Source organism: Aythya fuligula, chromosome 3 (assembly GCF_009819795.1).
Source record: "Aythya fuligula isolate bAytFul2 chromosome 3, bAytFul2.pri, whole genome shotgun sequence".
Taxonomy (NCBI): domain Eukaryota; kingdom Metazoa; phylum Chordata; class Aves; order Anseriformes; family Anatidae; genus Aythya; species Aythya fuligula.
This window is the reverse complement of record NC_045561.1, coordinates 87,335,972-87,363,100: the sequence shown is the minus strand read 5'-3', so window position 1 is coordinate 87,363,100 and position 27,129 is coordinate 87,335,972. Positions and strand designations below refer to the sequence as shown.

Sequence of the window (27,129 nt, the reverse complement as noted above, 5' to 3'; positions counted from 1 at the left end):
GCTAGTAGAGGCAACAACAGAACACTGCTGTACATTCATTAGTAAAAGGAAATCACCTGGAAAATAGGAACAACAGGCAGTTTTAAATTGGCTTTGTATGGGTTATTTGCTTTTCCACACTCGATCTAAATTTTCTGAAATTTTCACAATCTGAGAACTCTGAAAATGTGTTGAATGTCACAGATATTTTTGCACCTTGCATATGTTTGATCCCTTGTTCCTTATACAAACCTGTGTCAGGGCAAGTTCACTTTATATAAATAAGGAAGGATTGAGCTGAATAAATTTGCAGTGAAATATCCAATAGTGTAGTTTAGCATGTGAGAGATCAGACTAAGGGCATAGCAGGCCAAACGGGATATTTGTGATGTTTCTAGTTCTCACTACTAATGTTCTGTATAAAAGTGGATATTCTGGTATTAATAGTGCAAAACACTGTCTCTTCTTTGTAGGAGATATTACGAGATATTACAGCTGGATTGCACTGACTACTATTAATTTGTATATTTATAGTGCAGTATTTGTTTTGTGGTTTAATGTACAAGTAATGAAACAATGATCAGAATTAAGTGATTCTTTCTTCTAATTTGAGTAAGTAAATAAGACTGATTTTCATAGCTATTGAAGTTCAGAGTCAACTTTCAAGCTTCACACTTTATCGTACAAGATTAACTCTCAGGATTTGAGTTCAGTAAACTGTAACCAAAAAGCTACATAATATTTGTGAATGTATAAAGTGCCTCAACTTCTAGTAAAGATCTATTTTCTAACTTCGACACGTAGCAACTACCTTTTATTATACTATTGTCTATTACGTTATAGTCCTCTAGTATTAGATAGATGGCTTCCAGAGGCCAAAGTTTATCCTGTGTAATTTCTCACTTAATAATATGTTGAGTGGAACCAAATTCTTTAAAGCCAGAAAAAAAAATTACTTGTTTCTTTTGTTGGCCTCTCCTGAAATGTCCCTCCTGCTAGTGAGGACAATGTACAGTGCTCCCTATTGCCTATTAATGAGAATACTGAATTACTTTATTTTCCTAGAACCTCCTGTGGCCCATTTTTTTTCACCTTAGTCTGATGGGAGGATTTTGTCTAAGTGTAAGACAGAATTACCTTAAACCACTTTACCTTCAAGAAAAAAAAAAAAAAAAACTATGGCTGATCTTAATTCTTCTTTGGAAACTTTGCCTGGAAACTTCTCTCAGTCATTTTTTTGCTGTTCCCCCAAAATAAAATGCATGTAATTTAAGAGGGACTTTACTGTAGTTTAATTCATCTCTTCTACTTAGCTAACTTGAAAAAGAAATCCAGTGTTATACTGTGTGTGACCCAGAGATATGGTGTTGACGTTTGGACTAAGTAGGGTATTTGAGGGTTGGAATTTTCTGAGAATTGAGCCTTTGAAAAGTGTTATGTCTGCAAGCTCAGCTATGTGTGGGGAGAGGAGAATAAATGGGGACATGATTAAAAGCTTTTTCTGTGGCACAATATTATCAAGCAGCAGTGAGTGACACAGGAAAGGGAAGGATAGTTAGATAAAGACTGCATGTGCAAGAAGATTCAGTGGAGTAGGAATGAGCACTCCCACCACTAATGAAGAGCTGTGGTTAGTGAATTCTACTTTCAGTGAACTATATAGCCTGTCCTGTGACATGATTTGCTGGAAAGAGAGCCATTCAAGCACAAGTCTGGTGTTTTACTGAATCAGGATGTTAAACACTTGTTTGCAAGTTTTATTCTGGCTGGCTGGTCTTTGCATTAAGCACTTGCATTGATCTGTCAAGCACTTTCCCATTAACTTCAGGAATTAGACTCTTGTAGTATTAGCAAGCTAACTGAGCACATGGCAATACTCACCTACTTTGATTTCCCAATTATTTTTCAACAATTACTTATTTGTAATTTATAAAAACAAACTGTATTCAATGTTAAAGTCAGTATTAGAACCAAGATATTGGACTGTTTCAGCTTTTGTACAGCATGACTAAAACAATAATGGAATTCTAGTTTGGTATAAAACAGGACTGTTATAAAGACCAAAAGAAAACTGCTATATTTATGACACTAATTACATTCCTGACAATTTGCCTGTGTATGAGTGTTTCTTTGTAGTCAAGGTTTCTCCTGTAAACAAGATGTTTAGGGCCAAGTAAAGACTCATTTTTATAAAATGTCATAAGCAACATTTGTTGTGCAGTTACTTCAGTGGTTTCTAGTTTTATATTTAATAACTGAGGGAGTTTAATTAGTTGATTTTAGTATGGAGAAAATCCTCTTTCCTGTAGCTGGATAGTCCACCAAAGCATCCATAATGTAGCCAGCACTGCTGACAGACTGAAGACTTTCCATGGGTTTAACTGTTAAAAATTAACGATAAAAGCCCATATTAGATTCATTAGAGAATATAGCTGAGGGACAGGTTTCCTAAACCATAACAGAGCATATGAAACTCATGTAGAACCAGCCAGTAGGAAGAGAAGGAAGGGATCTTTCCACCAACCCTGGCACCAGAGTGCTGTAACACTGCCTATTCTGGACATACCCTTGCTTCTGGATACTCACTGCCATAGTATCTGAAAGTATTTCTCTATATTTTGCAGGCTCACTGCCGTTTTAGAGTGCCTGGTATAATCACATCATGCATTCCCAGCTATTCATATACAACAGATTTATCCCAGCATGCTATTTCGTCTCAGGAACTTCGTATACAGAGCCCAGGAGCTCTGCCTTGCAGGACTTGTGAGGTTGGGCAGAATGCCACTAAGTGCAGCTCTGAGGCTTCTCACTCCAAAGCTAGTTTGTTTACACAGCACTTCTGGTCCTTGTGTTACTTCATGTCTCTTTATCTAGAGTGTTTCCTCAGGAAAGTGATTATATGGGCTGTTTCCTGTTGAACAAGTATAGGAACAGAATATATAGTAATTTGTTTGTAGGCTGATCTTTTACATTAGTCTATGATTTTTTGGTTAGTCTCTGTGCCTCTAAACCATAGAATCATAGAATTGTTTGGATTGGAAGGGTTCTTAAAATCATCTAATTGCAATCCCCCTGCCATGGGCAAGGACACCTTCCACCAGACCAGGTTGCTCAAAGCCCCATCCCAGCTAGCCTTGAACGCTTCCAGGGATGGGGCACCCACAGCTTCTCTGGGCAACCTGTGCCAGTGCCTGTACCATCCCCAGAATAAAGAATTTCTTCCTAATATCTAATCAAAATCTACCTTTTTTTTTTTAGTTTTAAGCCATTACTCCTTGTTCTATCACTACACTCCGTGAGAAAGAGTCCATCCCCATCTTTCCTGTAGGCCTTCTTTAGGTACTGGAAGGCCACTATAATGTCTCCCCAGAGCCTCCTCTTATCCAGGCTGAAGAACCCTAACTCCCTCAGCCTGTCTTCATAGGAGAGGTGCTCCAGCACCTTGATAATCTCTGTTGCCCTCCTCTGGACTCGTTCGCATACTCCCATGCCTTTCTTGTGCTGGGAGCTCCAGCGCTGAACATAGCACTCCAGGTGGGTTCTCATGAGAGCAGAGCAGAGGGAGATAATTAACTTCCTTCAACCTGCTGTCCATCCTTCTTTTGATTGAACCTAGGGTACAGCTGGCTTTCTGGGCTGCAGGAGCACATTGCCAGCTCATGTTGAAACTTCTCATCAACCACCATCCCCAGGTCCATCTCCTCAGGGCTGTTCTCAGTCCATTCTCTGTCCAGCATGTCTTTTGTGCTTGGGATTGCCCTGGCCCAGATGCAGGACGATGCAGGACCTTGCACTTGGTGCATAACTTGTAACATAACTTATGAAACTCAAACATAATAAAGTATCAAAGTTCAGCCCAAATGGTGAAGGTAAGTTTAAGTTCATCAGTAAAAATTACTCAGATGTCAAAAGTAAAAAAAATTACAATTCTAACAAAGTTTGGCTGTCTAAGCAGTCAATGCACTGACTGAAACTGGTATTGACCAGAAGTAGAAGAATGACCATCAAATTGGCTTGAAGAGCTGTCATAATAAATTTAAAATCACCCAAACTGCTCCACTTACAAAACTTAAACTGAAAACAAAAACCGAAAACTTATACAGCTCTTCAATTTGTGATATCTTAGAATAAAATAAGTCTTATAAAAATTCACCTGATGTAAAAATGTAGCTTAAAATGGAAAGTGGAAAAAAATATATATGGCTTTTAAACTGATGGGCATATTTTAATAAAACAGGAGAAGGTGACTGAAAATAGAGGGATTGTTGCTTGCATATATGAATAAAATATTCTGTCAGTTTTACTGCTTATATATGACTTTTTTAATGCCATAAGTCAGTAAAATCAGATCTATGTAATATAATGCATGATTACTAAAGAAAACTTTCACAAAATATACAAAAAGAATATGATGAGTGCAAAGCTAAGTGCTGAAAAGTAGGAATGCTGGGACTGAACCTGTCTCTGTAAACCTTTAGGTATACTCACTGAATTAGTCTCACATTTTTCTCTGCTGAAATCGCCTCAGTCAGCACATGGTATGGGCCTGTCCCAGGGATAAATGAAGACTGTGCACAAAGAAGTCGGTCTTATTTAAAACTCTTTACTACAGAAGCTAGAACACTTTTAGAGGATTGGGGTGTGGGGTGGTGGCAGGAAGAGAAAGGATGGTCTTCTGGCTCAGATAGATAATTACTGCTCTGGCAAATGAATTTCTTCAGGTTGCTGGCTTAGAGCTTTGGTGTGATGATGGACGAATCTCTTCTAACGTCTTCGTTAGTGATCATATGCTGCCTCTTGCATCTGAGTTTATTTTTGTTTGGTGCTGTGGATTCAATCCCCACATCATGTGGAAAATTTGGACCAAAAACCACAGGTGCTTCTTTAAAATTCTTTGCTTAACCCAGTTACACAGTGAAAGATTGAAGTTCTATAAGATTGCTAAGTCACAGTTGCAGAACATGGTGAATGATACGTGAAAAAAGTAGTCTGCTTCCTCTGCAAAAGTGAGGGAACAGTGAGTGTTTTGTTGATATAAAAGATATTCTGACCATCTCATGAGATGATTGTAATATGATAAATATCGGTGATGGTATGTTGGAAAGGCTCACGCTCAGTCTCAGGGATTTTTAGGAAACGTTTTTGCCTTCAGAAAGAGCTGTTGGAAGAATGGATTCCTGTCGGAAGAATAGATTCCCCAAGTGTTCTTATTCTCCTTCTTCATCCTCATTGTGAGTTAGTCTCTTTCTTTACAGAGATGGTTGTCCATTTCACTTGTGTTGCACTCCAGTCATATGACTTTATCTTGAGTTTTGCCTGATCACCAGCACAGAAGATACAGCCTTCCTCAATTTCCCAGATCCAGAGTAGTTAAGAGAAGGAAACTTCCTGTAAAATACTGACTTTCTGCTTCTAGCCTGCAAGTGAAGTGGTAATATTTAGGAAATGTGCAATCTAACTAGCAATAGCAGTTGTGGATGAGTGCAACACCATGATGTGATAGAAAGTCTTTTGGTATTTTCACTGGTGATCTCTTCCAAGTCTCTTAACATGACACTTATGACTTTAAAATGTTGTTTCACCAAATTTATACAGATACTCAAAGGAACAGAAGACAGTTTGTGCCTGATAAAAGGATTAACATCTTTCAGTCAAGCACCAGCCATAAGTACTTTTCAAAGTGGAGTGAATTTATTTACTTGCTTATTATGTTACAGAACAATACTTGTGTGTTTTTCTTAGCTCCTTCAAAAGGTCTAGATGGTCTGTCATGGTCTGGAACATAGAAAAGAAGATAAAAATCAACCTTGAGCATTAAACAGAAGTGGAAATTTTCTGTTGTTTGACAAACTTTCTTTACAGATGTCACTAACATCCAAACCTCTAACAGTGTAACTGACCAGCGTTTTTAATCAAAAATCTCCATAGTGCAAGGATCTACCACAATAACAGACATAAATTAGGAATCTTGTTTTGTTTCCATGAATAATTGCAGCTCAAAAACCAGCACCTAAACTGTTTTATTAACTAATGCACTTTTCAGTTTCATTAGAGAAAAAAAATGAACAGCAATTAATTAATATTGCTTCTTAGGTGATCTCTCTTGGTGCAAGCACACTGGTTTAACTTGTCACAACTCTTACTTTTATGGAGGAAAATAGAGGGCAATATCCTCCAAACAGTTAATGCAGAGGCAAGATATGTGAAAACAGTTAAGCTAAGCTGTTTAAAAATATAATTATGCATTGTTTTTACCCCCCAAAAGTGTATTACAGATGAAATTGTCTGATTCTGAGGTTGTTTGTGTACACGACCAAGGTGAAGCCAGAGTAATTAATGTTCTAATTATTCATTATCTAAAGATTTTTTTTTTAAAATCCATCATTATGAACTGCTTTATACCTCTGTCCGAGAGGGAGGAAGATGGAGTCTTTAATCCCTTCAGAACATCTGCACATGAAAAATCTACTATGAAGCACTGCTTGTGCATTTTTAATTATCAAATTATGCTTACTCTTTCAAAGAAACTGTTGTTACCAACAGCCTTTCTTCATGATTTGAAAAAGGCAGAAAAATAGTTTTAATTAGTTTTTCATTTAGTTATTGCAGTTGATTCAGATAAAATATAGTGCACAAACTTTTATTATGAGAACATTGTGCTGTAGCGTTTTTAACAGGCAGTACATGTTATTTTTAGAATGAAGAAATTTAGTAAAATAGTTTTTCCTATACTTCAGAGTAGCTCTCACCTGGTCTATCTCTGTCTCATTTTCTTTTTAACGTATTTTCTATATTTTCTTTGTTATTCCTGTCCTTCCACTGTATCATTTAGCCTTTTAGATTTTCCTCCTCCATTCATTCCCTTCTTTGTGCCTGTTACCTGTTGCTACCATGTACTTCTGTAAATGACCAGTGAATGATTCATATCAATGATTTAGCCTTTTTACATGACAAGCAGTAAGATCACAGGTACAGTAGTACCTCATGCATTTGTGGGGAAAAAGCAATACAACATGATGTGACAGGGAGAATAATATGCTGAATGCTGTACAAAGAAAAAAGGATGAATGCACCAGTTTTTCTTCCTACTGAAGGAAGTTTTCTCAATTTAGTGGTGAGTGTAAAAAACTCCACATTTTTGTCATACCTGCACACGCCAATACCTAATTTCTTGATAAAGATTTAACATCTACATGCTTGCTATATTTCATATTTTTGACCCTAAAATATACCCATCTATCTGCTGTCAAGTTTGGGTTAACAAAGCTAACCCCAGCTAACGAAGTCCTTTGATTCCATTAGCCTGTCCACATCAGCAGTAATAGCAATACTTAACTTGGAGTATTGTCCCTGCTAACTGCTTTTGTGTTGGTTTCATTTTATGACTCATGTGATTAGCTGGCTTCACGCTGATAGTGCCATGGCTATGCACACAAACACACAGGTTCCTGCATGCAGAGACAATCTCTGTGCTTGCTTCAGAGAGTATAAATTAACTTATTGAAGTGTTCGTAATGTTAAGGATTACTCATGGAATTATTATTCATTCATTTCATGGAGAAATGTTAGTTTTACAAGTTTAAAACTTGTAAATCTTGTGAGATCTTGTGACTTTATGAGATCTTTGAGAGCTGTGAAACTTGCACAGTTCACTGGTCAGTGTGTTACTCAGGCATTTTCAGAAAGCAAATTCTGATACTACATTCCAACATGGAAATTTCCTAATCTTCAAAAGAAAGATGTGAATCAGTTAAACTCCCAAAGAAGTCTGTAAAGAATTTTTTTTCCCAGCCCTTACCTCAGTGAGAGTTTACACATTGTACACAATGGGCTGAGACTTTGTAATTCCAGTGGAAGTATCTGAGTCACTGGGAAGTCTTTTTGAAAAAATAAGAATATTGTCCTGAACAGATATACACTATATACGGTGTATATATGCGTATGTACACTAAATACGTATATATACACCGTATATACACTATACAACTGTAACTATACACTATACACTATAACAACTCTAATGTAGTGATTTTACAGAAGAAAATTCTTTCTGATTCTAATAGCTATTTTATGGATATAATATATGATCAATGTGCATGTTAGATCAATATGTAGTTGCAGTAGGTACAGACTGTACACAATGATTATTTCATTGAATCAACTTCTTTGTGGTCTAAAAAAGTCTCTTGACTTACTAAATTTTAATATGGGATATGTGTTTGTCCTTTGGTTTGTAAAGCTCCATGTCTGAATTAATTTATGAAATACCATAAATTGCATAGTAATTAATCTTACAGCAATGTTATTTATCATAGGTAAATAAGGCTATCTATTCTAAGACTGACAGAGCAATTTGTGGATAGGTGCTTTGAGTTTGGATTTATTAATTATATATCATATAATACTAATAGCAAGATGTCGATTATTTTTAGAAATGTAATGTTTCTCATTATTAAAGGAGTGCTCATCTTCTCTTTGGTCCATAACTATTATATGTTTAGGAGGTTATTAGTATTCATGAGTTACCTCATTGCAAAAGGGTGCCATAGAGGCTATGAATTACTACGTGATTCTGCATTCAGCAGAAGAGAAAGAAAGCTTACTAGCTCATGCTAGTGAAGGCCAGGGATTCTGTCTAAAGATTTAAGTTACAGCAATTCTTTAGAAAGAACTTGCATTAAAATATCATCTGTACTGCAAGAAATACAGGGGATTACTTGTTTACTTGTGACTTGCATTATTGGAAATATGGATGAAGTAATAATGATCAAGAAAATAAACACCTAAAAAGTATTTTTCTAAGTCATTAGTGAGTTTAAAATAATGAAGATAATGAATACTGTGATTTTAGCAATGGCTGATCATTAAAGTGTTTTTTTTTTTCCCTGAAAGGATATACATCCAGATTTTATATAGGTGAGTTTATGGGCAAAGTTTGTTCTGGCTTCTTGTCTTACTATCTTTCTTTTTCAGGCAATATGTGCTATTGGTAGATAGTTCATATAGTTACTGAGAACTAAAGTGTTTACCTGTATACTAATTTTCTCAATCTGTGGGTTGTTTTTTTTTTTGGTGTATGTTTTTATTCATTTTGAATATATGTATTAGATATCTGTATGAGGAAAAATATACAGTGATTTAATACATGCAATTGGATTAGTTTCAGTTTTATATAGTTATGCATGCTATAGTTTAATACAAGCAAATGTAATTCACACTGTCCTTACCCTGTGTTCATTTTATAGAATTTACTATATTATTTTTTCTGTCAGCTTGCAACTCATGCTGCTCAAATAATTTTCTTTATCTAAATAGTTCAGTCTTCATTCCCACAGAAGTGAAGTACAATTCGCAGGTAGTGGCAGCTAGCAAAACTGAAAGCACTGCCTCTCTCCACAACTCTGATTGCTGGCATGCAACCACAGTCTGCATTTCACCTTGTGTAGTACAGATAGGATCTGTCTCGAGTGTGAAAGTTCTGACAGAAAAGTGAGAGCACTTTGTCCTTCACGGGGAGTGGGCTGGTGCTGAAGGACAGCTCCGGGCCACCCCGCTCTCCAGCTAGGGTCAAGGGGACCATCACTTTATTGTGTCACAAATATAATGGTTGGGTGACTCTTTTTGCAGGATGAATATCTGTAAAGTTTATTCATTTTGAACCATATTTTACTGATTTAGTAATATCTAGTAGTAAAATATCTGCCATATCAGGAAAAAATATAATCATTATATCATGTCCCCTGGATAAAAATAATTTTCACATCTGTAGAAGCCTTTTAAATTCTGCACATAATCAAAGACTTGTAGGAATACCAGTAAAAACATATGAACAAACTTAGGACATTTACACTAAGATACAGCTACCGTTCACTCAATTTATGTATCTTAATGTATCATGCATGGCACTGAAATAGTAATCAAAAGCAACAGTCAGAAAACTGAATGGGATGCCATGTTAAAAAGAAGATGTAAGAGAACAAAATGTATTTGGGCTATGCTAAAGTTAGTATTGGAACTATTGCTAAATTAGTTAAATTATACATGTTATTCCAGAACTTTTGAAAGATGAGTTCCATCTGTAAAATAGATGCAGAGATATGCCAATAATTAGGAATAGCATAAGATTTTTGCTGAACTCATTGAAGGAATTGATAAAGCTGGTAAAATAAAATTGAATAAAAATGCAGGTGAAATACTTCATTTAGAAATAAATGGAGTATACTGATTAATATGCTACTCTTATTTATCCTGCTATTGAAAATTGTATTCATTTATTTATTTGTTGTTATGACAACTAGATTTAAATTGACAATATAACTTTAAAAATTACCAATTCAATTTTAGCCTGCAAAAGACTTATGTCCACATTAAAATGAATATATTAATAATCCCAGAAAGTCTACTAAAGAAAAATAAAAAATTAGGTATATTATTATCAGAACAACTAAGTGCAAAAGTAAATCTGTAAATTCATGCAGGTCTTTTGCTTCTTTGTGCTTTATAAATTAAACCCTAAGCATACTGATGAAAGTAACGGTGTGAACTAGGAGCTATGTCTCCAAGTGATAGCCAGTAATGGAATGGAAAAATATTGTGTTCGAAAGGTATTTAATTAGACAAGAGTGAATTTTAACTATCTGTTCTTTTGATACTGTTCCAGTTAACATCAAATAATAAATTAGCCCAGGGATTAGGTGAATGTAAAGAAAATTTAATCTTTATCCCTGTTTGCTCAGTTATGACAAGTGGAAGTACTGGACAGCTGTACAATTTGACCCTAAGAATACACGTCCTATCCCATTAAATCTGTTTCTAGCAAACTAATGGCTTCTTTATACTAGAAATACACTAGAAAATATTTCCTAGGAAAGTTGAACTTGGTATTTGTATGGTAAAAACAAGCAGAAGATCGATCTGAATTCCAAATACCTCAATCTTTTTAAGGTGAATCTTTAAGTCCTTCTATCTCTTGCAGGCAATGAAAACTTAAATTTATGTGTATCTTCAAAAAAGTGATCTATCCGTTAATAAAAACAAATTCATAGCCCTTGAATTTGGAAATTAATATACAAAGAAAATGGATTTTCTTTAAGCTACAATACTATCAACTCATATTTCTCAGTTGGCAGACATCACTGCCCCCTAAATTCTTATCAGTAAATAATGTGAGGTTTGAGCATTTGAGTTTGTACAAAAACATAAAATTTGACATAAAAATATCACAGGATTAGTATTTATTATATCCATACATTCTTGAAATTATTAGAGCAAAGTCAGTAGTAGGATAAACAACTGTTTCTTTAATTGCATGGCAGATTCTATAGTTCATTCATTTTTATTGCTGTAAACAATACATTCTATGAAAGAATATTTCAATAAAGTACATGTCTATATAGATCAATTAAATGTCAACAGGTGATCTCAACAGAAGAAAAAAAAAAAGTATTTTCAATTTCTTCTCTCTCTCTTAAAGTATTCATAAACACAGTTACAGAATTGATAAGGTTCTGTGGCTCCAAATGGGAACAAAATCCTAGGTAGGTAAGAAAGATTTGGATAGAAGGAAACATCATCATCACAGAAATAGTCATTGAAATCCAATTCCAAGTACTGGGGAAAAGGAGTTACCCATGCCTAATCAAACTAGACAGTGGGATCCTTGAAAATGAGACCTGTGGGTTTCTGCCCTGCCAGATATCAGACTGTACTTTTCGTCTGACTTTGAAATGGCAAAGTGTTTCCTCCTCCGGAAAAGCAAACCAGCCTTCTTGCAACGTTGTAAGAGGACTTCTTTCCTCAGCTGATGAAGAAAAAGGACTCAAGATTCAGAAACTGGCTGATGTGCGAATGATGTTGGCAAGCCAACATCTGTTATTATACAGAATTAGGGATCAATGGTTCTGTTTAGATACAGGGATTGTGTGACACCACTCCGAGCTATTGCTGCAGGTTGTTTGCATATTTAGACAGTGTTATCACATTGTACATTAGATCTCTATTTTTAAGATTTTCTTCATAACTGTGCAAGTAGGTGATATCACTTCTTTTTAGAAAGAAAACATTTCCTAAGATTTTTTGCCATAGCTGAAATTCTGTGTAAGAGCTATGGAACTATATCCAGCCCCAACATTAAGAACAGTAAACTTCCCTAAATCTTCTCAAATTGTAAAAAAATATTTTTATCAGAAGTTTCAGCATAAACTTTGTAGAGTTCGTCACTGCTTTTTAAAATTTATTTGCTATTTGAAGTATAATGACTTTTATGTTCTTAAAGCATGGCCAATCCTGATTACTATTTTTTTATGTTGCAGTGTTTGTGGAGAGGTAAAGACAGAAATCCGTGTTACTTGAAAAAAAGTAGCTTCTAGATTAGATATTTTGTAAAGAACAGGTTATTGAATTCTATGAAAAACAATAAAAATAACATGGTTTAGTGTCCATTACAGCTTTAAAAGACAATAGTGTATGTAGCCTATGAAATAAGCATCTATACTATACATCTATACTGTTCGAAGAAAGCTAGATATCACCAGGATCTCAGTTCTTAAGATTTTTTTCCCAAACAACAACTGAGGAAGGGAAACAAACACAATTAGTACTCAGTGAATGAAAGACAGAGACAGGAACTCCATAGATACTTAGCAATACATCCTTCACATAACTAGGTGGTGTTGAAGGAAAGTGGAAGAATGTTAAAAGCCATGGTCTGATAGGGACCTGGAAACTGTTTTGGAAGAGAAGGGGATTTAAAGAAAAATAGATTACTGTGCTGATATGCCAGAAATTTAGGGCAGGTCTGATTATTATTATTTCTGAGCCTGAAGGAACAAGTTGTTAATTACTTACTATCATGACTGATAGGATGTGTACCATGGGCATGTGTGCAATTAATTGCTTCTGTAGAAAGAAGTGTGATTAGCAGATATTCATTGTTATGTGTTTACACTGCTTCAGATTAAGAAGTTTTGTCTGTAACTTTGGAACTGTAACAAAGTTCCTCTTGTAGGGGTTCCAGAAAGGTCACGTAATTCATTGCTTGTTTGGAGAGCATGCATTTGACAGTCACAGAACCACAGAATCGTCTAGGTTGGAAGAGACCTCCAAGACCTAGTCCAACCTCTGACCTAGCACTAACCAGTCCTCCACTAAACCATATCACTGAGTTCTACATCTAAATGTCTATTGAAGACCTCCAGGGATGGTGACTCAACTGCTTCCCTGGGCAGCCCATTCCAATGCCTAACAACCCTTTTGGTAAAGAAGTTTTTCCTAATATCCAACCTAAACCTCCCCTGGCACAACTTTAGCCCATTCCTCCTCATCCTGTCACCACGCACGTGGGAGAATAGACCAATCCCCACCTCACTACAGCCTCCTTTAATGTACCTGTAGAAAGCAATAAGGTCGCCCCTGAGCCTCTGTTCAGCCTTTTCTCCAGGCTGAACAATCCCAGCTCCCTCAGCTGCTCCTCGTAAGAATCAGTTCTCCAGACCCCTCACCAGCTTCGTTGCCCTTCTCTGGACTCTCTCGAGCACCTCCATGTCCTTCTTGTAGTGAGGGGCCAAAACTGAACACAGTACTTGAAGTGCAGCCTCACCAAAGCCGAGTACTACCCTAGCCCTGCTGGCCACACTGCTTCTTACACAAGCCAGGATGCTGTTGGCCTTCTTGGCCACCTGAGCACACTGCTGTCTCATATTCAGCCGACTATCAACCATTTCTCCCAGGTCCTTCTCTGCCAGGCAGCTTTCCAACCACTCAAGTGTTTATTTACTAAAGCGTAGCTACCTGAATTGAAAGCTGTCTATTCTAGAGCTGGAAAAAAAAAAAGCAACAGTGCTGATGTTTTTCAAAAGGCATAGGCAAATTTATGTATACAGTAAATTTCACTAAGGACTGATGACAATAAGTAATTTTATATTCATATAAAACAGACAAGAAACAGTTTCATGAGAGGTGTACTGATTTAGGGAGTATATTACATCATCAGTAGTTCAAAGGATGTTAGTTAAGTTAAATTAGATCCATGTCTGAGCAATTCTTACCTTTCTATTACCACCTAGTAATAGAAGATAACAGTATTTAAGGGTTGGGTTTTGCAATACAAAGTACAGTGCTCCCAGGATGACGTATTCCACCAGTATCAGACATGCTTCTGATTGAAGCACTTCTCAGAACTCTTCTCAGTCCAAACCTAGTGTATTTATACTGTGCATGTTTTTAAGCAGTCAGTCTAGCCAATAGGATTGAAGTCTCATATTTAATTCTACTGTATAATTAATTAATTTATCTGTATAAAATTGTGGTTACAGATTCTAAAATATTTTAGAAAATCTGTCTGTCATTGAAGCAAGAACGTGGGTACTTCACAAACTTAATGGTGTGAAGATTTAAGCTACTGCTTAAGCAAAAGAACTACTTGTGAGAAGATTTTGCAGTCAAGACATTAAAAGACTGTGATGATGTTAATGCCATTTACATATCATCACAAGTTCTGTAACTCCCTACTGGTAGCTTTCAGGGAAAAATCTCTCATTTTGAAAAATGAAATTAATGCATTTTTTAGTCAACTTGATACTAATTTTAAATGAAAAGAAACAGGTCTTTGTTGTTGTTTTCCAGAAAAGTGAAAAGTGCAGTTAAAATACTTCCTAAGGAAACTGAATATATATATGTGTGTGTATGTGTACATATACAGGAGGGGAGTCTCCAATAAAATACAAGGGAATATTACATAGAAATGTCAAAATATGTGTCCCTCCGTTTTGCCATGCAAAACTAAAAACCAGTCACTAAAGTTGCAATGGGATAGAAGGGAAGAAGGGAGGACCTATTTTAAGCTGAGCATGCCTCAGGTGGTCCACTGAAATGTGTTCATGAGCACTGTAGTGCAACACAGCGCATTGTTTATGCAAAAGCTGTAGTTTTGCTTAATCTGAAATCAACGGTGCAGATCTGAAGTGCTGAACATAGGTACGTGCCTATGCAGAGATTGATTAGTCCCTTGATGTTAAGTGTTGCCTATTCAAGGACATGACTTTTCCCAGCTTGTTCCAAAAATAGTTGTCTATTTTTATCAGCTCTTACATACGGTCACTCATTAGTAAGTCTTGGTAACTGCCAGTAAAACACAACTTAGATGATCATCACCCTAAACTTCCCTAGATGTGTCTTAGGAAGGGACTGATTTATGCTTTAGCAGGTTCCAGATCCATCAAAGTCATGGGATGTCATCTCTGCTCACACTGACCCCTTCATGTCTCCCTGGCAAGATTTCCTGTCTGTCTGAAACTTGCAATAGAATAACGAACCCTTCTCTTTCTCTTTTAAAGGTGATGGGGGGTTGGGGCTGGCCATCACTAGTATGTTACTCGTACGCCTACTAATCAGCAATACAAGATTATGATACAATGAATATTCCTTGTTAGGCCAATTTAACCACTACATCTGAAGTGAGTCAGACTGCAGCTTAAATTTCTGCAGAGTGATAACGAACTCAACATTACCATGAGAGCTAGGGCATTGCTTGGTCATTGCAGTGTTGTGAGTGTATTAGTACATCCTGTGCATATTTGAGATTGTACTCCAGAGTGTGTTTTTGAATACTTCATCCAGCCTCCGTGAGTAGGACCGGAAAAAGGATTCATATAGAAACATTCAAATGTAATATGATAGCTAAGGAAAAACAAACAGAACTGACACAGAGATTTGTCTTTCTATTAATCAATAAAAGTTCTTTGGGGTTATTACTTTTTTTTTTTTTTCTCAAAATTGCTTTGCCTTCATACTGCAATTATTGTAGTTACCTTTAAAAAGTGAGAGAGCAAAAACATACAGAGTACTGCATGTTATCTCTTCTTTCTGTAAAGTATGAAAATATAGAAAATGGTATCTTTATATCTAGTAGGTCTTCAGGTTTTTGTGAACACCGCCTACAAGATAAATGTATTAACGTACATATATTCTCTTGTCCTGTATCCTTTCTCTTTGGCGGTAATATTGCTATTTTATTGCTTTCTGTATTCTGGGGATATATGCAGAAAGGCTTTACATGAAATTCAGTGTTGCCTGTGTCTCTGTCAGTCTGAAAAGCAATTGGGAAAGCATTCATTTCTCTTTTCCCTCACTGAAGTGAAGAGCAAATTACAATACTTAAAATATATAGTCTGAGGAATACCCAAATTAAGCTTATATATGAGAACCAAAAAATAATCATGAAAATATATCAAGACTTAAAATTAATTTACTAAATGAAAAAAAGGTTTTTGGAAGCACTGCTACACAAACAAATTAACATGTTTGTTTTTACTTTGTAACTGTAGTACATTTACTCCTAAAATGCAAGGCAGACGGATGGGGACTTCAGGGAGAATCACTAAGAGCACAAGTGTGAGCGGAGAGATGTATAAGCTGGAGCACAATGATGGGAGTCAGTCGGACACGGCTGTCGGCACGGTTGGAACAGGTGGGAAGAAAAGGCGTTCCAGCCTTAGTGCCAAAGTGGTTGCCATAGTGTCTCGAAGGAGCAGAAGCACATCTCAACTTAGCCAAACAGGTGAGTGAGACGCACACTCTTTGGATGCAGGACTCTCACCTGACGTAGTTTACCATTCTTTCATCTGTGGCATCTGTCTTATGTGTATATAGTCCACTTAGGAGAGAAGAATTTTCAGCTGTGAAAGAATTTCTGAGGTGTTAATGTTCTTTGATCATTAGGCATCTACAAGAAACCATATACAAATGTTTTTTAGACTATGTACTATAACAACTTTCTGTCCTGATCAATGAAAAGCATTTAATTTCTTAGAAGCCTTGTTTACAGGTAGGCAAGGAAATACAAAGAGACATATGTGGGTATCAACAGTGTATAATGGTTTGGGTAAGAGCAGACTTTTGTGTACAGAAAATTTATTTTAGTTGAAGAGGTGAATATGAATGGAGGAATTGAAATCTGAGCAAATGAATGTCAGTTATATAAGTTTTATAATGGGTTGTATACCTGCAGTGCCAAAAAATATGGTTTTAAAAGCTACTTTTGATTTGTTAGTCAAGAGAAAATCTAATATTTTTTCCTTAAAACAACACTGGCAAAATGAGGTCAGTGAATTCAGATAAATTAGACTAAAGCATGATGCTTCATTAAGAACATAAGACTTCCAACTCTTTAGTGCTACTTCAGAAATCTTAAAAGCTTAGTATCTGTGTAGCCTGAAGGGAAAAAAAAGCTCAAACAGAAAGATACAAAAGGAAAAAAAAAAAAAAAAAAAAAAAAAGATTTAAAGTCACTGTCCTTCTCGTATTGAACTCCAGTGAAGACTTTTGCTCTTGTCTTCAGCGTGAGCAGGATCTGACCCTAAGGGTTCTTTCTTACTAAAATAAAGCAGAGGGAAAAAAAAAAAAAAAGAAAAGGAAAAGCTTCAGCCTAGTATAGAATTTAATTGTACTGCAGCTCTCCTCTCATATAGTCAGGATAATTTAAACTAAGGTAAGTTATAATATTGTTTATTTATATTATCAAATATTAGTTGTGTTTTTTGTTTTTTTTTTTTTTTTTTTGTTTTGTTTTTTCTGTTATTGATAGATGAGCAGTAGAAGTGTTGAAGAATGTAAAACTCAGTCAGCTTTAATAAAATGACTTCAGTACTTTTCTATACTACTCAGTTAGGAAAGTTTTGAGCCAGGAAGCAAATAATCATGCAGTCGAACCAAATCATAGCTGTGTAGTAGGTGTATTTGAAGCCCACAATTCCAAGTAATATTGTATTGCTCAAAAATGCAGTAGGATTATTAGCACTCTGCCTGACTGTGAGAATGTTTTTGTAATTTGATCTGGCATTCCTGTCTAGCTCCTTAATCTCATTGAAACAGGATTTGCTGTGCCACAGAAAATCTTTGCTCCGTCTTATCCAGTAGTCCAGCTCCAGCCAGGAACCAGGACTGTATGATTAAGAGGAAGGCTCAGGGGACTACCAAATGTAGTGATGATTTATCTTACTTGAACTTCATAGTGTAGTTGGCAATTAACTTAAAATCTAACTTGCGACTTCCAAACACTTTCTAGTAATACCTCTTTAAAGCTTAGATGTTCCTGTTCTTCACATAAAGATGCTATAGCTCTCCAAGTGTTGGTTGATACAAATTTCAAAGCAATAGAAATTTTGCAAGGAACGGAGCACCTGAAGTTATAATGAAATGCAAACAGCAAATTGTGAAAAGTATTATTCATGATTGTAAAACAGAATTGAGAATGATATTTACTTTGCCTCACTGTGGTACACACAAACAGCACTATCTCTGGTAAAAGCAGAGCAAATAAAACATGGCATGTTTTAATAGTCAATATTTGTTTAGTTAAATTATGTCAGAAAAGAGTAAGTTGTATTAATATATGTATACTTAGAACAAGAACAATATATGTGTACTAGAACGTGAGATTTGATGTTTTCCAAAGAAAATCCATTGTTGGAGACTAGATACTCATGCCCTAAATCAGGGACACTCTTTCCTTCCTTCTTATGGTATATCTGTGAGAGGGGACGAGGACTCTAAGAAGGTCTAATTCATTTTAATATGTTGAGCCTAAGTAAATTCATAATGTCTCTGCTACTCACAGTAAAGAATCAGCAATATAAACGAGATCTTTAAAAATGGTTATGTAAAGATCAGTTCTAATAGACAGATGCATTTTGAAGCTTTTAATGGAGGTCTGTGGGCCTCCACAGAAGTGGTGCCAGCCATGAGCTTCTGCTGTAAGTCATCAATAACTGAAAGTGTGCTGTTGTGACAGTGCATGTATTTTATATATATATATATTATTCCCTTTAAAATATATATGTGTGTGTGTGTGTGTGTGTAGCCTCCATGCCTCCATAGCTTTTTTCTGAATTGGTGAGTTTTGGTTTGTTTTTTACTTTTTATTTTTAAGACTTGCATGACTGCAGGTCATATATTCATGATATTTGTATTTATTCATTTCTGAGAACTCAAAACAGAAAACCGAAATTAAAACAAAAGATTGGATATTTCTTGTCAATTTGAGTTTCCATATTTTTGGGAAACATGTATATAAAAACTTCCAGTTTGCTATTGTCATCAAAGCTAGTTAAATTAGCTTCCGTCTTGACTTTTCATTTGAAGAAATGGTCAACAATGATTGAAATCCACTTTTTGTAGATAATTCTTGCTTCCAGCACATTGCATGGGTTTAATCTCATCCAAATATATAGTGTGTATGAAACTACTACTAGGTAGCATTTATTTCTAAGAGTTAATATTCTTTTCAATGGAAAAAGAAGTGTGTGTGTGAGCCTGTGCATGCATGTGTGATCCTTTTTGTATATAAGTGGCAGATTCATTTGTATGTTAGATTTAGAAGGATCAGTAATTACATTATTTTGTACATACTTATTGTTCACTACTGTTGGAAAATATTTTTCTCTGAATTTGTGCCTATTGTGAACGAAAGGATCACTTTTCATTTTTATGTTAATCTGCAAGGAAAAGTACCCTTTCATGCAGAGGATGCTCCATCCTCTCAGTTATTTTTAAGACTTCATAATGGTTTTAGTAAGTGTTCACTGAAATAATGAAATCCTTATTGGTTTGTTTGTAAATCTACAAATTGGGTAGATTTTATAGTTTGTTGAAAAAGCCTTGTAGTTACTGGCAGTATTTTGATGAAGATACAGCATGTTGTATACTCTCACAATGAAATGAAGAAAATAAGGAAGCAAAACCCCCCAAAAGAACATAGAAGAATGAAAGCAACTCCAGATATATTTTGTACAATTGTCTTCTAACTCAGCTTGTCTGGCTTTCTCATCTGTGCCAGGCTTTTTTATTTATTTATTTATTTATTTATTTATTTATTAATACATCTATCTATAAAGCAAATTAGTTGAGAAATTAAAGATAGGAAATAATATTTTTTGTTGTGATTTGTGATACGAGTCTCTCCCTAGGGATATTCCTATATTACAGGTTCCTGAGCATGAGTGACTTAGGGCAGTATTGTTAATACTGCATTTTGATTTGGTGTGAACCACAATGAAGTATTTCTGTTTGCAGTCCATCTTCTGTTTGAGAAGGTTAACTTCAGCAAACAGAAGTCAAGCTGTAGGTATTAATCTTTCACAGACAGGTTACGTGCTGTGAAGTAGAGCTGAAATTAAGTATTGTCCAAAGGTGAAAGCAGGCTGGAAAAATTTCTGTGTGTGTGTGGACTAGTTATTTGGAAGGTATCCTTGGGTGTCTGTCTGCTTTACTCAGGAAGTAACTAGCAATCTGAGCAAAACCACATGAGAATCTTATAACCTAGTTCCCTATGCAAAAATTGCACGTGCCCTCACATGGACTTCTCCACTACAGTATATTTTTTGTAATTTCCCCAAATTCTCCTATTAGAGAAGTGACTTTCTGCATGTTCTCTTGAGTTAAAATCCAAATTCTTAATTTCAGGAAAGCTATCATCATCTAAGTGAGGAAATGAAGTGAAGTCCTAATAATCTTATACTCCACAGTATGGCTGGCTGTAAGAGTAATCTTTTTGTGTGCTCGGTATAGCTTGAAGAAAACTTCATCTGGTTGACTGTCCAACATTTCACTTTTTAAAAATAATCTTAAGAACTGTTTTTCTCAGTGTTTTGTTGGATGATTGAAGTTTAGGTAAATGTTTAGAAAAGACAACACCGTCCGTTTCACAAACTGTCCTCTAGTGATGCAGAATATGACAGTTCACTGGAGAACAATTATGAACTTTCTTAATGAGTACGTAGTACTTAGCAAGCACTACTATGTTGTGATTAAAAAAACAAACAAAAACAACCAAACAACAACAACAAAAAAACACTGCCTGGGAAATGAAAACTAAGCAAAGTGAAGGAATCTTCCTTCAGAAGTACATCATTTCAGAGTAGATACTTCCAGAAGAAATCTGTTTTTGATTTTGGTGGTGCAAGTTGTTGTGGTTCCGCTCGAGTGGGCAGCCGAGCTCCACCACAGCCGCTCTCTCACTCCCCCTCCTCAAAGAGGAATGGAGAGAAAGTATGATGAAAAGGGCTCAAAGGTTGAGATAAGGACGAGAAAATCACGCAGTAATTATTTTAACGGGCAAAACAGACTCAGCATAAGGAGATAGTAAGATTTATTGCTTATTACTAACAAGCTAGAGAAGCGAGAAACAAAGGAAAGAAACCAAAAGCACCTTCCCCCCATCCACCCTCTTCCACCTCCTCCCCCCGAGCGGCGCAGGGGAACGGGGGAATGGGGGTTATGGTCAGTCTACAGCACTTCTTCTCTGCCGCTCCTTCTCGGTCACTCTCGTCCCCTGTGCTGTGGGGTCCCACCCACGGGATGCAGTCCTTGATGAACTGATCTGGCGTGGGCTTCCCACAGGCAGCAGCTCTTCCAGAGCTGCTCCAGATATGGGTCCGTACCACGGGGTCCATCCCTCAGGAGAAAACTGCTTCAACCTGGATTCCCCACGGGCAGCAGCTCCTGCCAGGTCACCTGCTCCTGCGTGGTCTCCTCTCCACGGGCTATAGGTCCAGCCCAGAATCTGCTCCAGCAGGGGTCTTCCACAGGCGGCAGCCTCCATCGGTGCAGGGCCACCTGTTCCACCGTGGTCTCCTCCACAGGCTGCAGCGTGGAATCCTGCTCCACCATGGTACTCCATGGGCTGCAGGGGGACAGCCTGCTTCACCATGGTCCTCACCACAGGCCGCAGGGGACTTCTGCTCCGGTGCCTGGAGCACCTCTCCCCCTCCTTCTTCACTGACCTTGGCGCTTGCAAGGCCGTTCCTCACTCCCTCTCACACTCCCAGCTGCTGTGTGGCGCAGCGTTTTTTTCCCTGTCTTAAATATGCTCTCACAGAGGCGCAAAACAACATTGCTTATTGGCTCAGCTCTGGAAAACAATGGGGCCCTTCCCAAACATGGGGCAGCTTCTAGATCCTTCTCACAGAAACCACCCCTATGGCCCCCTGCTACTAAAACCTTGCCACGTAAACCCACTACACAAGTAGGGATAATATTCTGTCCTTCCTTGTAGTAGTTTTATGATACAAGAGATTTCATACAGGCCTATGTAGTGATAAGGACAGATAAAGCACATAAGAAATCAGAAATAAAATATGTTGAAGGGTGAAGGCTTTTGGGAGAAGAAGGGTGTTTGTTTTCTATCCCAAGAGATACATAGTTTCCCTCCATAGGGAAGGGAACTCAGGAAAATAAATGTTTTTTGTTTGTTTGTTTGTTTGTTTTTTCCAAGGGTCGTAACAGCCTTTTATTCTAGCAGTCAGGGTTGGGTTTTTTTTTGCACATTTATTTTTGATTGTTTGAGACTCAGTTGTAAGAAATGACAAGAATGCATTTCTGAGCATGTTTCTTTTAACTCTCAGCCTCAAAGTATTTTTTTTTTGTCATGAAATAAATTGTACTTATAAAATTATATTTATTTGATAAGAAGGCTGATTGTTAAACAAGTTCAGTAGACTAATTTTATCTAGACTTCACTAAGTCATCTATTTTTATTAGGTTGGATAGAGAACATAGAGATCAGTAAGGAATCTGGAAGTCTAGGAAGACATTGCTAAAGAGAGGGGCATCAACTGGTTTTATTAAAAGAAGATCCAGAGAGGGCATCTTTGTTGAGTTTCTAAGACAAGAACAACAGGCAGATCTTGTTAATGTTTTAACAAGAGGCAGAGTGTTTGTTGCCAAAATATGCTGATGATACTGGTTTGGAAAGTGTATCACTTCCAGTTGATACAGGGGAAGGACTGATATACTTGGAGACCAGAATAGCAGAACTTGGATAAAATGTGGTAATGGAGATTGCAAGATCATTCCTTTCAGAATGACTGATGAAGATTTCCAGATGCAATCTGGGAGCCCTGTCATCTAGAAGGAGTAGAAGAGAAAGACATGGGTGTAATAAAAATCACTGGATGAATATCAGCTATTTATAAGGTCTGGTCAAGGAAAAGGCAAATGCTGTCCTAGATGTATCAGAGAAGGTGTTTCCTTGGACAGCTAATATCATTGAAAGAGGCACCACTGACAGCTTATCTGGCATACTTGTGACTCAACCTTCAGGAAAATTAATGCTGGATGTTTGAGGGAATAGAGACCCTGAAGGATGATGTATTGCCTGATTTGATCAGCTTATAAAAATGAAGATTGGACAGGCATATGATTGTTCTGTAAAAATGCAATGAGAAAAATACATCAAAAAGGCAGAAGAGTTTTTGAAGCTGAAGGGCAACATTGTCAGGAACTGTGGAATGAGAACAAATGGGTATAAATTAGTCATGAGTAAACATTGTCTCTGTCTAGAAATTATAATGAAGTTTCTACCTGTCAAAACAGAAGGAAAGGTATCTTAATCTTCTCAAGGCTTATAACATGGTAGGGATGAAACAGCCTTTTTTTTTTCTTTTTTTTTTTTTTTTTCTGTTGTCTAGCATAATATTCTGTCATTGTTTTCATAGGATTTCCTTTCTGATGCTGTTCTTTTTTATTTTTTATTTCTGCTACAAGATCAAGATCTTCAGTTTTCTGTTGGTAGATTCAGAAAATGACCATGGATATCAGAATAAGTCTTACAGCTACAGTTACCCCCCAGGTTTAGTTTAGCCTTCTGTGATTCATTTGTTTCTTCACAGTGTTGTAGAGGAGCATTTCCAGAGTATTTGTTTGCATTGGGTGTTTGTCTCTGCAAGAACACAAGAACACTTAGATTTTACAGAAGCTTCTTTATCTACAGATACCTCCATTTTGTTATCTAAGTCCTTTTTGCAGATCTCTCTCTCTCTCTTTTTTTTTTTTTTTTTTTTCTTTTCTTTTCTTTCTTTTCAGAGCTTTTTGCAGACACTTTGCAGGTCTCCTCTTTAGCATCAGATTGTGTCCTTGAGAAGTAACTTTCTGCAACCTATGGGAAGTGTGCTGTTCTTTTCTGCACCTCACCCATTAGCCTTGCCTTGCTGCTCAGTGTTATCTCAGCAAGCCCTCTCTATCTGCCTTGGTATTCTGCACCAAGCAGGCCATTACAATTTGTTTGGCATAATTGTGGTGATCTATGAGGAGAACAACCCTGTTACACAAAAAGAAGAATGGAGGGAGACTGACATTAAGATGGATTTTTCCTTTCAGCCAACCACAAAAAAAAAAGTCTGTAGTGCAGCAGCCAGAATGGGAATAGTGCTTTAGAGATGGTGACAGGATCTGGGCTCTAAACCTGGCACCCCACAGCAAAGGACACCCCACTGAAAGCAGTAAGGGCTTCCTCCTGATCCCTCATGCACCCAAGTATTTCTGCAGCAGGAGACGGGAAATGAAAATATGGATGAAGAATAATAAATAAAAACAAAGAAAAAGGCCTGATTATTTTTGTAAGAGGAACTCTTTGTTCTGGTAATGATACTTAATTCTTTGAAACTATTGAGTGAATGTAAGCATACTCTCTTTTATTTACTGTTGCCGTCCAGCTGAGGAATTCACTACCCTTAATAGAAACATAATTCAGTCCTAGTTACTCATCTTCCAAAAGATTTCCTAATAAGGGCTAGTATTTTCAAACAAAGTCAAGCCGCTCTGTTGAGTTAGTGTTACATGTGGTTCTTTTCCTTTTTCCTGAAATATAAATTTTGACTTTGGCTCCTGTTACGTTGTTGGTTGACTCAGAATCAAAAGTATTCATTTGCTTTTCTGTTTATTTGCACTTTCTCTGTACATTTTAACAGAGAGATTACTGCAGTAATTGAACTTCATTAACTGTACTTTGGGGTATTTCCAGTATATAAGTAGCATGGGTTTTAAGATAATTTATTTCTTTCCAAAAATACAATCTTGATTTTAGCTAAGCTATGGCATACATGTCTTGTAGAACTATAATTTCAGAATATGTCCAATATGTTTAATAAAAGTATAGTTTCACTGCTATGCTTCTATTCTATTTTCATTATTTATGACTTTTTTTTTTAGAAAGACCTACTCATAGTTTGTACTGTATGTATCTGAGCTTTGTTTAAAGAGGATTATTGTTTGCTTTTTCATCCAATTTACACTGTGTTCACAAATTTTGCTTTCTGCAAGCATAAACACTGAGTTGAAATTGTATCAAAATTATGACAGAAAAAGGAAATAGAGCAATACCAAAGTATTTTCAGCAAGGAAAAAAAAAATCTGTCTTCAGATTAAACATTTCTACATAAATGTCTATCTCTAGGAGAATATCATCCTTAAACATGAATTTTATTAGGAGAATATCATCCTTAAACATGAATTTTATTGCTCTTCACATGCTTCTTGCCTGATCAGGTGCACAGTAGCTTTCTGAGATTTGTGGTATTTTTTAGAAAGGTTTAGAGTATGTGTAGTCATCCATAGGAAAAATATGCTCACACTGAGGTACAGGAATGAATTCCCATCTCACAAAAACATAAAGCCCCCTTTGCTTAGAGTCATATTATCTGGCATAATTGTGATAGACCAGGAATTATCCTTGTTTATTTCCCAAACAGTCCTTTTCTGAACTAGAATAAACTTTGATTTTTATTTGAACAAAATGGCTTGTTCAACCATGAAACAACTCAGTTTTTAAGCATTGATTTGGGAGCTTAGGCTATCTAGTTTAAAACTGGGAAGAATGTGAATCTGCAGCGTTTCCTTCACAGGGTTTTTCCAAGGGTGTAAGTGAAGTCTGGGGCAGAACTGACAGGTCACATACAATCCTCTGCTCAAATGGTGCTCAAGACTCTGTTAACATCACCATCTTTTGTTGAATTTTGCATATTCTCACACTATGGCCTTTTCCCCAATATTTTTATTAAATGTAATGCAGAGTTCCAGAAAGCAGATCAAAATATTTAGTAGAAAGAGAAATTTTGAAATCTGGCCAGTATATTATAGTATTTCTTACAAACCATTTATGGTATTATTTTTCTCATGTAAATGAAGAATGTTTAATTTGCAGTAATTTAAAAAAAATGTTTTACAACTACTCTGAATTCCTCCCTGCAAAAACACAACAGATATTTTCTTTGCATTCTTCTTTTACAGATCACCCCTAATATTTTTCTTTCTTGCTTGTAGCTTTAGTGCAGCTTTAGTCAAGGACAAAGTGGGACTTTGCATCTAAATATGGGCAAAGCTTCTTTCTTTGATTCCAGCGCAGGATTTCCAATATGAGCAGCATATCTCTTAAAGCCATTAGGGGCAAGAAATTATTTTATTCTGTATCTTTTAGGAAATGCAACTATCAACATACATTTGATAATAAGATATTAGTGAGTTGAGTTTAAAAAAAGAAAAAAGTGCATTTTGGTGAATGCAAAGAAGCATTAGATTCAGAGACTTTAAGCTTATTAGCTTATTTAACACTTATACATGAACGTATATGTGAAGATGAGCTTTGAGGGATTTTTCTCTCTCTATATATATTTGGCTAGGAGTAGAACTGTTAGCAATAGAATACAATTGAAAAGCAGTAAATGTAACCGAAGAGAAAACAAAGCATCAGCAGGTGTTTTAATGGATTTTCAAGGATAATATCATTTGCTGCTTTTACTGCAACTAATGGTAATGTATTTATACAAAATCTGTACAGATATCTATAATGCAATTAATAAGGTTTTGCAATACAGAGGAATCAGATAATAACCTTATATACTCTGAATTTCAAATCATAATTAATGAAACATGCAGAACACACTACAATTATGAATTCATAGGATTTTGTAAACATTAATATTCATTTTTTTTGGTAAGTCTTAAAATTGGATGAAAAATGGCTTTAAGTGTAACAGCTTAGGATGTTCAGCTTGAAAAGAAACAATGCAGTTTGAGTATTTCATTAAATATGAATACCTATGAATGAAATTTTAAGATAATGCAAACAACAGCAGGTAGCACAGGTATTGATTTGCAGAACATTTTAGTGTTGCTAGATCTCCTTTTTATTTTCATTTTTTTCACTGAAACAAAAATTCAGCTGAGAAAGTTCACCCAGCTGAAGAGTCATGCTGGTGCATTGTCTCCCTATGTTGGAGCTCTGCATATGAATAGAAAATAGTCTGGGCAATGGCCGCACTGCAGAGCATATCTGCTCCCTGAGCACACCTAAGGTACAGTCCTAAAAGCATCTCCCTCTGT

At 36.3% G+C, this 27,129-nt stretch overlaps 1 protein-coding gene across 21 annotated transcripts in view; it reads left to right on the top strand.

The window, feature by feature from the left end:
• RIMS1 (regulating synaptic membrane exocytosis 1) overlaps positions 1-27,129 on the top strand; it is a 198,220-nt gene that overhangs the window by 138,507 nt on the left and 32,584 nt on the right. For 15 of the 21 annotated variants that reach the window (XM_032184167.1, XM_032184166.1, XM_032184169.1 and 12 more), the window contains one exon: positions 16,302-16,534. The exons of the other annotated variants lie outside the window; for them this stretch is intronic. In XM_032184167.1, coding sequence (XP_032040058.1) covers positions 16,302-16,534 — 233 coding nt within the window. The remainder of the gene's footprint in view (positions 1-16,301; positions 16,535-27,129) is intronic. 21 annotated transcript variants of the gene reach the window in all.